The following is a 13,695-nucleotide window of genomic DNA, read 5'->3' as shown; positions in this document are numbered from 1 at the left end:
CACAAGTAGGCAGAGAGGCAGGTAGAAAGAGAGGGGGAAGCAGGCTCCCTGCTGAGCAGAGAGCCCGATGCGGGGCTTGATCCCAGGACCCTGAGATCATGACCTGAGCCGAAGACAGAGGCTTAACCTACTGAGCCACCCAGGCGCCCTGAGTAGTGGTTGTTGAGGATGTTTCTGTTCTGCCTTACTCTGCTCACTTCTCTGGCTCTTAGGTACCTACAGTTACATAAATGTTGAAGTACTCCCTCCCCCTGTGCGGCATATAAATCGCATATCTAAGTTCTTCAGGGTGTGAATTCTTTGTTCTTCATTTGGCTTTGAATAGGTCTATTTTTTATTTTGGATTAATATATATATTTTTTGAGTTAATAGTGTTTCAAAGTTTTCATATATTCTCAAAATTACAGGAAAGTTGCAAGTATAGAACAAAGAGCTCCCTGCCCCACCGCCAAACTATCTGAAAGTAAGCTGATGACCGGATGCCCCTCCCTGAGCACTCAAGTGTGTATTTCCCAAGGACAAGGATATTCTTATACATAATTTTCTCATTTTGATGGCTGAATTATGATTAATAATCTGTATTATCTAATCCTCACACCCCAGTTGAGTTTTGCTAAGTGTTTGCTAAATATTGCCCTTTTATCTATGTAATTTTTTAACAAATTTTTAAAAAGATTTTTTTATTTATTTATTTTTTTAAAGATTTTTTTTAATTTATTTATTTGACAGAGAGAGATCACAAGTAGACAGAGAGGCAGGCAGAGAGAGAGAGAGAGAGAGGGAAGCAGGCTCCCCGCTGAGCAGAGAGCCCGATGCGGGGCTCGATCCCAGGACCCCGAGATCATGACCTGAGCCGAAGGCAGCGGCTTAACCCACTGAGCCACCCAGGCGCCCCAGATTTTATTTATTTATTTGACAGATCACAAGTAGGCAGAGAGGCAGGCAGAGAGAGAGAGGGGAAGCAGGCTCCCCGCTGAGCAGAGAGCCCGATGAGGGGCTCAATCCCAGGACCCTGAGATCATGACCTGAGCTGAAAACAGAGGCTTAACCCACTGAGCCACCGAGGTGCCCCTATCTATGTAATTTTTAAAATTTATTTTTAGTTTTTATTTCATACACTAAAAAAGACTTTCTGAGGAAGAGATATAACCAACTCTGCCTTAACTTCATACATTTTAGGATCTTGGTTTAGTCCTGTAGTGCTGTGGTTAATGGGCTCTTTTTATTTTTATTTATTTATTTATTTATTTATTTATTTATTTAATATTTTATTTATTTATTTGACAGAGAGCTAGAGAGCACAGGTAAGCAGAGTGACAGGGAGAGGGAGAAGTAGGCTCTCTGCTAAGCAGGGGGGCCCAATGTGGGGCTCGATCCCAGAACCTTGAGATCATGACCTGAGCTAAAGGTAGCCGTTTAACAGACTGAGCCACTCAGGTGCCTCTTTTTAGATAGACAGTCTCATGGAACAGGAAGATTTTTTCTATTAAAGTCCTTTAGAGTAGCATATAAAAGACTTTTCACTAGCTTTGTTAAATCAGATGTTTTTTGTCTGTCACGTTTCAGGCTCATAGCCACAGAATCATGGTGATGTGTCCTTAAATATCCTTTTTAAAAAAATATCTATTTGAGAGATAAGAGTGAGAGAATCCCAGGCAGACTCCCTGCTGAGTGAGGAACCCGACCTAGGGCTCAGTTCCATAACCCTGAAATTATGACCTGAGCCAAAATCAAGAGTCAGATGCTTAAGACTGAGCCGCCCAGGGGTTCCTTTGTCCTCAGATATCTTGAGTGCTTTCTTTCTGGTGTTGGAAACAGCATCCAGTGTTTTACGGTATTAATACGAAGACTGTGTTTAGACCAAAATGTAAATAAGGAAAACGCAAAATCATATAATGCTTACATTTAAGAACTCCAGGTTTTACCATAAAGTCATAGTTTCTCTAACCTATGAAGATAAGAGAATGGTTTAAGGAATAAACTTAGGGAAGGGCATTTTCTGAGAAAATTCATTTTATATCTTCATTATTTACAAAGGGGTTTAGAGTAAGATCCGGTTTGGACTCTTGTTTCTTTGTCCTATGAGCAATATACCCGAGAAGCAGTGAGTCAGTGAGTACCACACAGTCTGGGGCATAGCTATCTATGTTGTGTCTGAGGTGAGACCTATTTCTGCCCTGTATCCCTGGTGTTCTTCACCTACAGATGGTTCCAGATGGAGAGCTTTTGGGGTGGGGATTTCAGCCTACTGAGAGTCATGGTACTCAGTCCTGGTTTATACTTTCTAAGCTTAGGAATTGGCCCAGGAAGTTCCTAGACAAGTGGCTTCTCACAGGAAGGGCCAGGCCTATGTCATCGCTTGGCACCTTGATTGGTATTCACACTGGGCTTTACCATGAGGCTCTGCCTTTGGCAGTCCTGCCATGCGAGTCATCCATGGTCCTCTCAGCTGCAAACCCTCAGTGCCTGCTGCGTGACAGCCACTGTGCTAGGCACAGATAAAGATGACCAAGACCTAAGGCCCTTTCTCTGAGAGGCTACAGTCTTGGAAGGGGAAGCAAGAAAATCCTGTTACAGGCTCCATGATTGAGTTACGTATGTGAAGGATTCACTGGGTCCAGATCTTAACAGCAGGCTTCAGAGAGGATATTGTGAAGTCTGAGTATTAATAGAAATGTTAGAGCAGGGGTGATAATGGGGGGTGGGGGGATAGGAGCAGAAGGGCACCTGAGTAGTGACAGATATTTCCTTGAAAAAGTAGGATGTGCTAGTAGTCCAGCTTGATGTGTATCACCCATTAGTCACCAGGATTGACTTGGCTGTGCAGCAAGTAGAGGGTTTCCTGTCTTTGTTCCTATTTCGGATGCATTCTTAGTCCATGCCCACTTTCCAGGGAAGTGGTGCTTTCTGTGGGAGAGAGAGAGAGAAAGGAGTTATCCCTAGGAACAGTGAGTAATGAGGAGAGCTGAATTGGGTTTGGGAGCTGGACAGGATCTGGGCTGTGGCCCTGGTCCTCCCACAAATTAGCTGTGTGACCTTGGGTAAGGCACTTAACCTTTAGGAGGCAGTTTCTCCAAGTGTGAAGTGAGAGTAATGATTCTTCTGCTGCCCCATGGGATTGGCGGGGCTGGGGTGGGGGCGGGCGGGGTGGGGGCAGGTTCTGGGGTTGGGGGAGACAGGGCAGCTGATGAGACAGCGTGCTGTTACTGTTTATAGAGTTGCTCTCCAGTGTGAACAGCTTTTCCTCTGTTCTTTTAATTTTTTTAAAGTAACTTCCTCCTGTAAAGTGCATTTAGGTGTATGTAATTTGGTGCACACAGCATAGGTAAAAGCAGGCAGATAGCTAATTGTACCTAATTGTACAGATTTTTTTCTTAATGCCCTCAGTAGAGCCGCATCAGTAACTTCCATTGAAAGGACATAATGCTTTAAAAACAAAAAAAAAAAACCCTACTTTGTAGGATCTAATTTCTATTTCCCATTTAGAAAAATTATTGTTCATGTGACTTTTTCTTTTTTTTTTTAACTTTTAAAATTATTTATTTATTTATTTATTTGTTGGAGGGGGGTGGGAGAAGAGATCACAAATAGGCAGAGAGGCAGGCAGAGACGGGGAAGCAGGCTCCCCGCCAAGCAGAGAATCCAATGCGGGGCTCCATCCCAGGACCTTGAGATCACGATATGGGCCGAAGGCAGAGGCTGAACCCACTGAGCCACCCAGGCGCCCCGTTCATGTGACTTCTTACAGACATGTTCTTGAGTTTAACTTGAGCTAAACTATGAGTTACGTTATTTTCAACTTTTGTCTTCCTTAGGATCTTTAATGACTTGCTGCTGTGGGAACCAACAGCTCCTTCGCCAGTGGAGACATTTGAAAATATTTCCTATGGCATTGGTCTTTCTGTAGCCAGTCAGCTGATTAATACCTTCAACAAAGATAGTTTTAGTCCATTTAAATCCACAGTGCACTACGGTAATATATTTTAAATTTGTTCTGACTTAAAATGCCGGTTTTATCAGTAAAGCAGTAACCTTTTCAAATGATAGATTTTAAAATGTTTCTTGGATATTTTCCCCTTGTAACTATATTTTATATCTTTTAGTGATTTATAGTATTTCTCCTCTTCTATCTATATACTGCGAATATTATAAATTAAATGTTATCTTTATAGTGATAGTATGTACATTGTTTAAAGTTCAGTGCAAAAGAAAAATACAGAAAGTACATTTTTATTGTCCTGTAGATTCTTGGTGAAAAATTGTTGTAAAATAGGTATTTTGAGGATGATACTCCAGTTGCTATTTTATTTCCATGGGCTATATCACTATGACGTTTATTTCTCACAGATGAGGAGAGTGGATCTGAGGAGGAGACGCTGCAGTATTTTTCTACTGTCGATCCCAACTATCGTTCCCGTAGGAAAAAAAAACTAGATTCTCAGAACAAGAACTCACAGAGTTTTCTCTCAGTTCTTCTGAGTATTAACCATGGACTAATGGCAGTGTTTACAGATGTTAGGGTAAGGATTTGCAAAAGCAAAGTATTGTTTCAGTTATATTTTACTTTAAACGCACCGTGGTTGCACCTGCCATCAGTGGGGTGGCGGGAGGTTGTTTGAATGCCTGTGGAAGGTCCGGGTTCTGAGGTGCTCTGCCCTGATGGTGGCTTTGGACAGTGAGCTTTTCACTGTGGATCGCAAGACGAACCTTGTGTGGTTGCAAACATGCTGGTTCTGCTGAGGTGATCACTAGTAATTTACCTGTTAGAGAGGACGGTGAAGTTGGGGATTCACTCTGCATGGGGGACCCTGCACAGCATTTCGTGCCACCACGTTGCGTGGCTTGGGATTCAGACCGCTTTGCTGCCGTGTGGGAGAATCCTCTAGGCTGTATCAGGAAGGGGCAACCCAATGGGCATTCTGACTTTTCTGCATTTAAATAATGACTGGTGGGTGTCAAACGCAAATAATGAATCATGGAACACTATCAAAGACTAGTGATGTATGCTGACTAGCAACATAATGAAAAAAATTAATGACTTCTGTGTTTTTCTGATCTTTTTATTAGCAAGATAATGGAGAGCTGTTGGAAAATAAGCATGGCGAGTTCTGGTTAGAGTTCAACAGTGGTTCGTTGTTTTGTGTGACCAAGTATGAAGGCTGTGATGACAAACACTACATCTGCCTTCATTCTAGCAGTCTTAGTCTCTACCACAAAGGTAGGACATATGTTGAAAGTGTGTTCTGTTCACCTCTGTTCAGACCCATTTACATTTTGTTTAATAAAGTTTTTTTTTTTTTTTTAAAGATTTTAGTCATTCATTAAAGAGAGAGAATACAGGTGGGGGGAGGGACAGAGGGAGAAGAAGCAGACTCCCCACTGAGCAGGGAGCCCCACATGGAGCCCAGTCCCAGGACTCTGGGATCGGGACCTGAGCTGAAGGGAGATATGTAACCATCTGAACCACCCGTGTGCCCCCTAGTAAAGAAAATCTGTTGAGAACAGAATTCTCATATTAGAGATTATTTTCTGTGGGGTGTTCTGATTCCACTGGCAAAGTAATACTTACCATAAGTTATATGTTGACTTTTTTTTCCTGGGTAACAACTTTATTGAAGTACAGTAGTTCATGTAGCATACAATTAACCCATTTAAACTATCTATTTCACTGGATTTTAGTATTTCACAGAGTTGTTGTAACCATCATCACGATCAACTTTAGAACCTTCCCGTCGCCCCCGAAAGCGGCTGTGCACCCTTTAGTTGTAACCTCCCATGGCTCTTCAACACCCCACCCCCAGCACTAAATAACTTCTAATCTACTTGGCCTCGTGGATTGTGTATTTTGGGTGTTTATGGACTCACATAATATATGGTCTTTTGTGACTGGCATGACGTTTTCAAATATGAAAATATGGCATGACGTTTTCAAAGTTCATCCAAGTGTAATTCCTTTTATTCCTTTTATTGACAAATTATATTCCATTTTATGGATGTGCTGTATCTTATTATCCACTAATGAGTTGATGGGACTTTACATTCGTTACTCTCTCTCTTTAGCAGCATTTTCTTTTGGTAACAAAAAGAATTTACCATCTTTTGAGCACTTTCCCTGTTCCCCTGTGAATAGAAGATACAAATTCTTTTTTTTTTTCTTCAAAGTACAGAAAATACTTTGCACAGTCTTAACCTTTATCAGATTTTTAAAATTTAATTCTCTTAGCATTTCATAATTTTTTTTTTTTTTTTTTAAGTAGGGTACTATCAGTCATACCAACATTAGCAGAGAGGTACAGATTATTAATGCGCAGCTGGTGCTTGGTCATTTTTACCTCCAGGATTATATTCAGTGGAAACATATGGATTTTTGTTTTGAGTTGTGAAAGTCTGTGAACTAATGTCCAGTTATCATTTTGTTTCATTGTCACTTTGTTGTTGATGTAGGTGTGGTAGATGGAGTGATTCTCCCTACAGAAACACGACTGCCCAGTTCAACCCGCCCACACTGGTTGGAACCTACTATTTATTCCTCTGAGGAAGATGGCCTCAGTAGAGCTTCTACAGATGGCGTTGCAGGAGACACTTTGAATATGCTTTCTGTTGCAGTTAAAATACTATCTGATAAGTCAGAGTCCAATACAAAGGTTTGTGTTTTGTACTTTTATATCATTAAAGACTTGTTCATTTGATTACTAGCTAAAAGTGATTGCATGAAAGACAACATATTTATTAGAAAAACTTTTTAAGTTTGAATAAGAGGATTATGTAGGTGATCGGTATAACTTTTTTATAGGAATTTCTCATTGCTGTGGGGCTGAAAGGAGCCACACTGCAGCACAGAATGCTTCCTTCTGGGCTTAGCTGGCATGAGCAGGTAAGAGTTGTTATGTACATATCGATTTGCTTTTTACTTTATGTTGACATGTAATACACACACTGTAGAGGTACAAATCAGAGATGATCAGTGTGCACTGAATTATCATTGAAGTAAATACTCCATATAACCACCTCTTAGGTTAGGAAATAGAACATTATCACCACTCCAGAATGAAATTGATTTTTTAACTTTAAGTTTTGACCCTAAACATCTCAAAGGCAGACCTATCTTTTAAGTCATTTAAGGGAAAGGACTCTCTGTCCCAGACCCTGTAGAGTACCTGACATAGAGGAGCGACAAATGATGTGTTGACTTGTCCTCACTCCTTATGTGTCATAACTTCACAATTACTCCCTAGGCCAGTAACATGCTTCGAGGCATTTATAAGGATTTCTGTAATTAATTTACAGTGTTTGATTAGTGAAATACATTTGGCTCTTTTCTAATAAAAATGAAAATTAGTGCACTGTGATTCTTGTTCATTTTCCTTAGAAAGAGAACTTTTTCTTTGTGCTGGAAAATAGTAAAATATTTTTATACCTGCAGGTTTTCAGAGTGCTTTCATAAAAGTATTTAGGAAACCTGAGGAGATCTAGATCTCTGTGGCAAGGGTAGAGAGATAGTTGGTGTGAACACTGAACTCAGTTGTAAGGGGAAGATTTAGTCTAACCTCATTTAGATAGAAATTCAGGAGAATAGATGTTGGTAAGACAGTCTGGTTTTCAGACTGAGCTAGGTATAATATAAGGAAAAAAAGCTTTTCCCAAAAGTGGGTTACATAGAAAACCAGATGGAGTGTAAGCAATCTTCAGCAAAGTTTATTTATTTTTTCAGGAATTGTCCCAAGCAAAATAATGTGCAAGCATATTATACATACTTTAGTTTGTATAATGATTTTGTTATGAATTATATCTTTGACAAGATATAATTTTCTCAAGACTTTATAGCATTGCAGTTGTCAGATGGGGCTGGCTCTTCATTTCAAACTCAGGAGTGGTTTTGCAAATACTTTTTAAAATGAATTGCTTCAAAATGATGATTTTTTTTCCTTTTAGCATTGATTTTTTTCCCCCCAAAATGGTTGCTTTTTTTATGAGATATTTTACATTGGTATTAAGGCTATCCTATCAAACCTTTTTTCCCTTCTAAAGCAGGGCATTTTATATTTTTGTTTTTGTAGATTTTATACTTCTTGAACATTGCTGATGAACCTGTTCTGGGATATAATCCTCCAACTTCGTTTACAACTTTCCATGTGCATCTCTGGAGCTGTGCCCTTGATTATAGGTCAGTTCGCAAATGGAACAAAGTAAAGCTTTATTCAAAATATGTGTCAAGTTTTGAAAAAAATACGTAATTCAGATTGTAGAATTAAAGTTCAAAATGTTCTTTTAAGGGAATTTCTATTGTTGCAGCAAACTGATGTTATTTGTTTCTTTTTGGTATTAGACCTCTTCACTTGCCGATCCGATCTCTTCTCACTGTGGAAACCTTCAGCGTTTCGAGTAGTGTTGCCTTGGACAAATCCTCGTCTACTCTCAGGTGCCTGGATAAACTTGACTGTCTGCCAAATGCAGCTCTTCCAAACATGCTGTCTGGTGTTGAGCTAACTTCTTTGACTGACGTCCCAACCTTTTGTAAAAATCAGCGTTCTTTTGCTCATAGTCATGTCCCTTTATCCAGGTTTTCAAATTTTCATTTTCAAATGATTCATCTTATCTCTTCTGTTTATCATTGTTTTTTATTTTTAGAGATGAAATGGATTCTTGAGATGGTTTACTTTTGAAAACAGAAATCTAAACTTCCTACACTACTTGATAGCACTTTATTTTCACAATTTAGATCTTCTGAATGTGGGTACTATTAAAAAAATGCTGAAAATGTAAAATTAATTGGAGCAGATGATTATGTCTCTCTCTTTTTTTGGATCCATTCGGATTTTATTTTTGTGAGTGGTGTGAAGTATAGATGTAATTTTTTTAAATTTTTTCAGTGTTCTGAGATTTCATTGTTTATGCACCACACCCAGTGCTCCATGCAATCCGTGCCCTCCTTAATACCCACCACCAGGTTCACCTAACCTTCCACCCCCCTCCCCTCCAAAACCCTCAGTTTGTTTCTCAGAGTCCACAGTCTCTCATGGTTCATCTCCCCTCCAGTTTGATTCATTCTCATTCTTTACACCATTTAAGTATTTTCAGCACTCAGAAATAATGAGTTTTAAAGAAATGTTAGACACCACTTGTAAGAAACTACATGGGACTTTGATAACTTGTATATCAGAAGAATGATACAATGAAGTATGTCATGATCATGCATCGTGTATTCAGAGTTAATTTTTTGGATGTTTTTAATATTGTTTCCTCAGAATAATCTTGGATGAAGCTGCTTTGCATTTGTCTGACAAGTGTAATACTGTTACTATAAATTTGAATAGAGGTAAGAGTTGAAAAAATTTGAGATAGATGAATGTTCTTTAGTTTTCATATGTGAATATTTTAGAGCATTTGAACTCTGGAATAATGCTATTGAACTAAGGATCTTATTAAATATCAGTTGAAGTTGTACTGTCCTTAGAATGTCAGTTAAGTTTATCAGATTACATGTACTGTATTTAATGTAAGATTTGTTTTGTTCCTAAGTAAAATAAAGGGAATTACAGGACTTTTATAGGATGAAACTATATTTCCATTCAATTCTAAATATTTGTACCACTAATTGCCATGAATTTTAAAGAGATGCTAGTTTTTTTTTTTTTTTAAGATGCTAGTTTTATTACGTTTTGGTTGGATACGCATTTTTTTGAAGGCCTTACTCAGATATTTTGTTTACTTAAAAAATTTTAGATTATGTTCGTGTGATGGACATGGGGCTTTTGGAATTAACCATAACTGCAGTGAAATCTGATTCCAATGGAGAACAAGTAAGTTATTAAAATAAATGGAAATTTTTACTTCTATTTTTTTATAGGAGAGACTAAAGAATTGAATTTACTGTAAAATTATTTTGGTCGGGGTGCCTGGGTGGCTCAGTCAGTTAAGTGTCTGCCTTTGGCTCAGGTCATGATCCCAGGGTCCTGGGAGAGAGTCCCACATCGGGCTCCCTGCTTTGCAGGGAGCCTGCTTCTCCCTCTGCCTCTCTCTCCATCTCTCATGAGTAAATAAATAAAATCTTTAAAAAAAAAAAAAAAAATATATATATATATATAATTATTTTGGTCAAAAATAGATAAAATATTTTCAAATTAGGATATAGTTAAAATATACATTTCCTGTGGCAAGGAAAATTCTATTTTATGTAATGTAAGCCTATGCAAAAGAAGAACTTTCTACTCCTGTTTGAAAAACCTGTTCATTTCTTTTATGTCCGTCCAGACTGAGCCACGCTTCGAGCTACACTGTTCCAGTGACATTGTGCATATCAGAACGTGCTCGGACTCTTGTGCTGCACTCATGAATCTCATTCAGTACATTGCAAGCTACGGGGACTTACATGCAGCCAACAAGGTGGAGATGAAGCCTGGAGCCCCTCAGAGAAAGATGAAGGTATAGCCAGCAACATGATTCACTAGAACTAACTCACCCTGGACACCTTGCAGTCACGTGCGTGACGTGTATGCATCAGCGAGGTCTTTATGACAGTCATGAGGTAGAAAAGAAACTGAAAAATCACCCATCTGTTCTTTCCCTTCAGGGTGATGGGTCTGGAAAGATGACTCCATAGGCCTTTTTGGAAAACCATTCTACCATTTGATATTCCTTGTTTTAGAACATTAATCTTCTCAGCCAACACAATCCTATCTTCCAGACTTGAATTATTTTCATCTCCCCTCCAGGAAGAAAGAAGACCTGTAGCGCACGAGAGCTTGTTCTATGGCATTCGTATGTAAAACTGCTTATGACAGGATAGATACAAGCGTTAGTATTATTACCGGAAGATTTACGTAATCTTTTGTTTGTTACATATGATTCTGTTCGGTTTTCAGTGTATTTTCTCATTTGTGATTTCCTTGAATTCAGTGTGATAAAGACGGAAGATTATCATCTCTGTTTCAAAGATGAATAAGTTAAAACCCAGAGAATTAGGCGATTTGCCCAAATTAAGTAGCAGAAATAGTAACAAAACTCAGATACTTTTATTTATGGGCCAGAGCTTTCTTATGCCCCCAAGTATCACCTCTCTGTCCTCTCTTATGTACAGATTGAACAAAGTCTGGTTTGTTTAGCGTTTTTAACTTTTTGGTGGTTTTTCATTCTTTCTCATGGCCTGCTCTGTGAACAGGATTCTCAGTCTCGTAGATAATGGAGCCTCTAGTAAGGGTCTGACTGGCCTTGCATTGTCTTTTGTTCAGATGCTCCTACACTTCATCCATGTTATGCTTTGGGTTTTGACTCCTTGCTCTTGCCATTTTCTCATTGATAAGAAGGCAGTTCATGACACTCCCTCTATACTGTTTTTCTTTTTAAAGACATTCTCCAGTTTATTGAAAGTTGTTTTAAATTATCCCTTTCAAATTGGATCTTTCATTTTAGAGTCATACTCCCATTTAAAAAGCCTGGGCTGGATTTAATGAACCCACATTTCACTAACCAAAATGTTTAAGCACCCGTGCTGGAGTTGAACCCTGTGGGTCCCCACGTGGTAGATTTACCCCGCTGTTTATGCCCCCTCCTTACCCTTCACTGTCCATCCGTTCTAAGACATGAGACTCTGCCCTCCAGCGGCTTTGTGTCCATGGGGTGAGAGTTGGGGAAGCCCCCAGATTTGAGCACTCTGCAGAAGGAGACTGCTTCCCCCCAGGCCTCACTACAGTGTTCTTAGTTTCTCTCTCCTCTAATATGCGCTCTCTCCACCACCCCGGCTCTCAGTGCTGGCTTTGAGATGATGGCACACTCATTTCTGTTTGCCAGTAGTTGTTGGGGTGATGATGAGGCCAACCACTTAGAATGCGGCCACTGCCCGGCAGAAGGTAGAACGATGACTGTTCCTGTTTCTGGTGTCTTAGTAAAATGCCATGTGTTTCTAGGACAGCACCATGCTGAGTAGTTTGCTCCTTAGAGCATTTTCAGTTATTTTTAATTAGGTGTTTTGGCTGTAGGTAGATTCCAGCGGCCGCTCTTCTTCACGAGGTCCAGTACTTCCTGAAGCAGACCAGCAGATGTTACGCGATTTGATGAGTGACGCCATGGAGGAGGTAGACCTGCAGCAGGCCGCCGCGTCTGCGCAAGCCCAGGCGAACGGTAGGACTGGCTGGCCTTCCTCCCTGGGAGTCCTCACTTGAGGCTTAAGCTATTTGTATGGTTGCAAGTTCTGCAGTAAGTCACCTATTAAAGAAAAAACAAGTCTGCGTTTTGGTGGATACTTATTAGCCAATCGGTTTGAGTTGATCCAGCATCCAGGACACACACACACACTGGCCCAGGGTGCTGTGGGGGCCCAGATTAAATGAAAGTCCAAGCTTATCTTTTCTTTTAGCTTCGAGTTTCCTAACACAGATCGGCACTAAGCCAGACTGATGTTCTTACTTAGAATGATTAGGAAATGACGTGAGAAAGGGCTTCAGCATGTGTCACGTCCTCATCTACTGGTTGGAAGGGATTGGAATTGTCTCATGAGATTTCAGTGAAAGTGAGAGGAATTGGCTTAATTTTTTAAAGAGTGGCTGGGTTTTAGGTATGTGGAGGGAGAGAGAAGGTCGTCTTGGCAAGGTCATGAACGTTGACAGAGGCACAGAAGCATGCAGAAGCCTTAATTATCTTGCAGCCCAGGCTCCCTCCTCATTGGAAAGAATTGGCCAGAATATTTTTTTTCTAATTGGATGAATGTAGTCATTTCTGTATGTTCTGAAATCTTAATTTAAAAAAAAAAAAATCTCATGGTATTATAAAAGTTTAGGGTTAAATTGTTGATTTTATTCTAATTTAGCATAAATTAGAACTCCGGAAACAGAACTTACAGCTTCCTATGTATTACATTGTATTAGCAGCTAGCCTACTTATGTGGGAAAGAATGTTTCACGAATATTTACTGAGCAGCTTCAATATTCAGGTGCACTGGGCACTTACAAAGGATGAGTATGTCCAAGGTGCTGCTGCAGAAGAATTTAAAATCGGGCCTCTGAGCCTGTGGAAGCTAAAACATCACTTCATTCATCTTCACCTTCCCAGTCCATGTCACAGTGCTTGAAATGACTAATGGAATGGAGAAAGAATTAGTGGATCTACTATGTATTAAAAATGCATAAAAATGTATGTTCACGTGACAGATTTTGGCATGCATGCAGTCTTTTGTGAACCACGTTGACAGCTGCCTAAGAACAGGTGGCCCATTTGGGTATCCAGTGCCCCAGAGAGTAGCCTCCTTACTGTAGGGCACCACTCCCTGGCCAAAGACCCTCTTAGCCACTGTTTCCCCCACCCGTCTCTCTCTAAGCAGAGATTTCCTGTAGTTTTAGGGGAGACACTGCCAGATGTAACCGGTGGTTCTTCCCCTTGCAGCATTGTTCCGGAAGTTTACAGATCTCCACTCACAGGACAGAGTTGTCAGTGTGCAATTCTGGCTTAAACAAAACTCCAGTCCACACTGACAAGCTGCTGCCCATTTCGGAGCTTCTCTAACGCGAGATAACTAAGAGGAGCCTCACTGTGACTTTATGAGACCGTCATTTACTGTTCTCTTAGAGAACGTCAAACTTACTGTCAGTCTTTCTATTAGTAATGGGAAGGTTATTGTAAGAAATAAATGAGGTATTGCAGGTGAAAACATCTCAACGTAATGTGTATCTGACATGTGGTTAAAATGTGTACTGAGCATTACTG

The 13,695-nt window shown here is 39.9% G+C and overlaps 1 protein-coding gene across 3 annotated transcripts in view; it reads left to right on the top strand.

The window, feature by feature from the left end:
- ATG2B (autophagy related 2B) overlaps positions 1-13,695 on the top strand; it is a 74,827-nt gene that overhangs the window by 39,733 nt on the left and 21,399 nt on the right. For all 3 annotated transcript variants that reach the window (XM_047739229.1, XM_047739228.1, XM_047739226.1), the window contains exons 19-29: positions 3,816-3,973; positions 4,348-4,520; positions 5,068-5,218; positions 6,445-6,644; positions 6,794-6,874; positions 8,058-8,164; positions 8,327-8,419; positions 9,246-9,316; positions 9,724-9,800; positions 10,252-10,422; positions 11,976-12,117. In XM_047739229.1, coding sequence (XP_047595185.1) covers positions 3,816-3,973; positions 4,348-4,520; positions 5,068-5,218; positions 6,445-6,644; positions 6,794-6,874; positions 8,058-8,164; positions 8,327-8,419; positions 9,246-9,316; positions 9,724-9,800; positions 10,252-10,422; positions 11,976-12,117 — 1,424 coding nt within the window. The remainder of the gene's footprint in view (positions 1-3,815; positions 3,974-4,347; positions 4,521-5,067; positions 5,219-6,444; positions 6,645-6,793; positions 6,875-8,057; positions 8,165-8,326; positions 8,420-9,245; positions 9,317-9,723; positions 9,801-10,251; positions 10,423-11,975; positions 12,118-13,695) is intronic.

Source organism: Lutra lutra, chromosome 7 (genome assembly GCF_902655055.1).
Source record: "Lutra lutra chromosome 7, mLutLut1.2, whole genome shotgun sequence".
Taxonomy (NCBI): Eukaryota; Metazoa; Chordata; class Mammalia; order Carnivora; family Mustelidae; genus Lutra; species Lutra lutra.
Note: the sequence above shows the minus strand (reverse complement) of the source record. Positions and strands in the feature narration are given on the sequence as shown.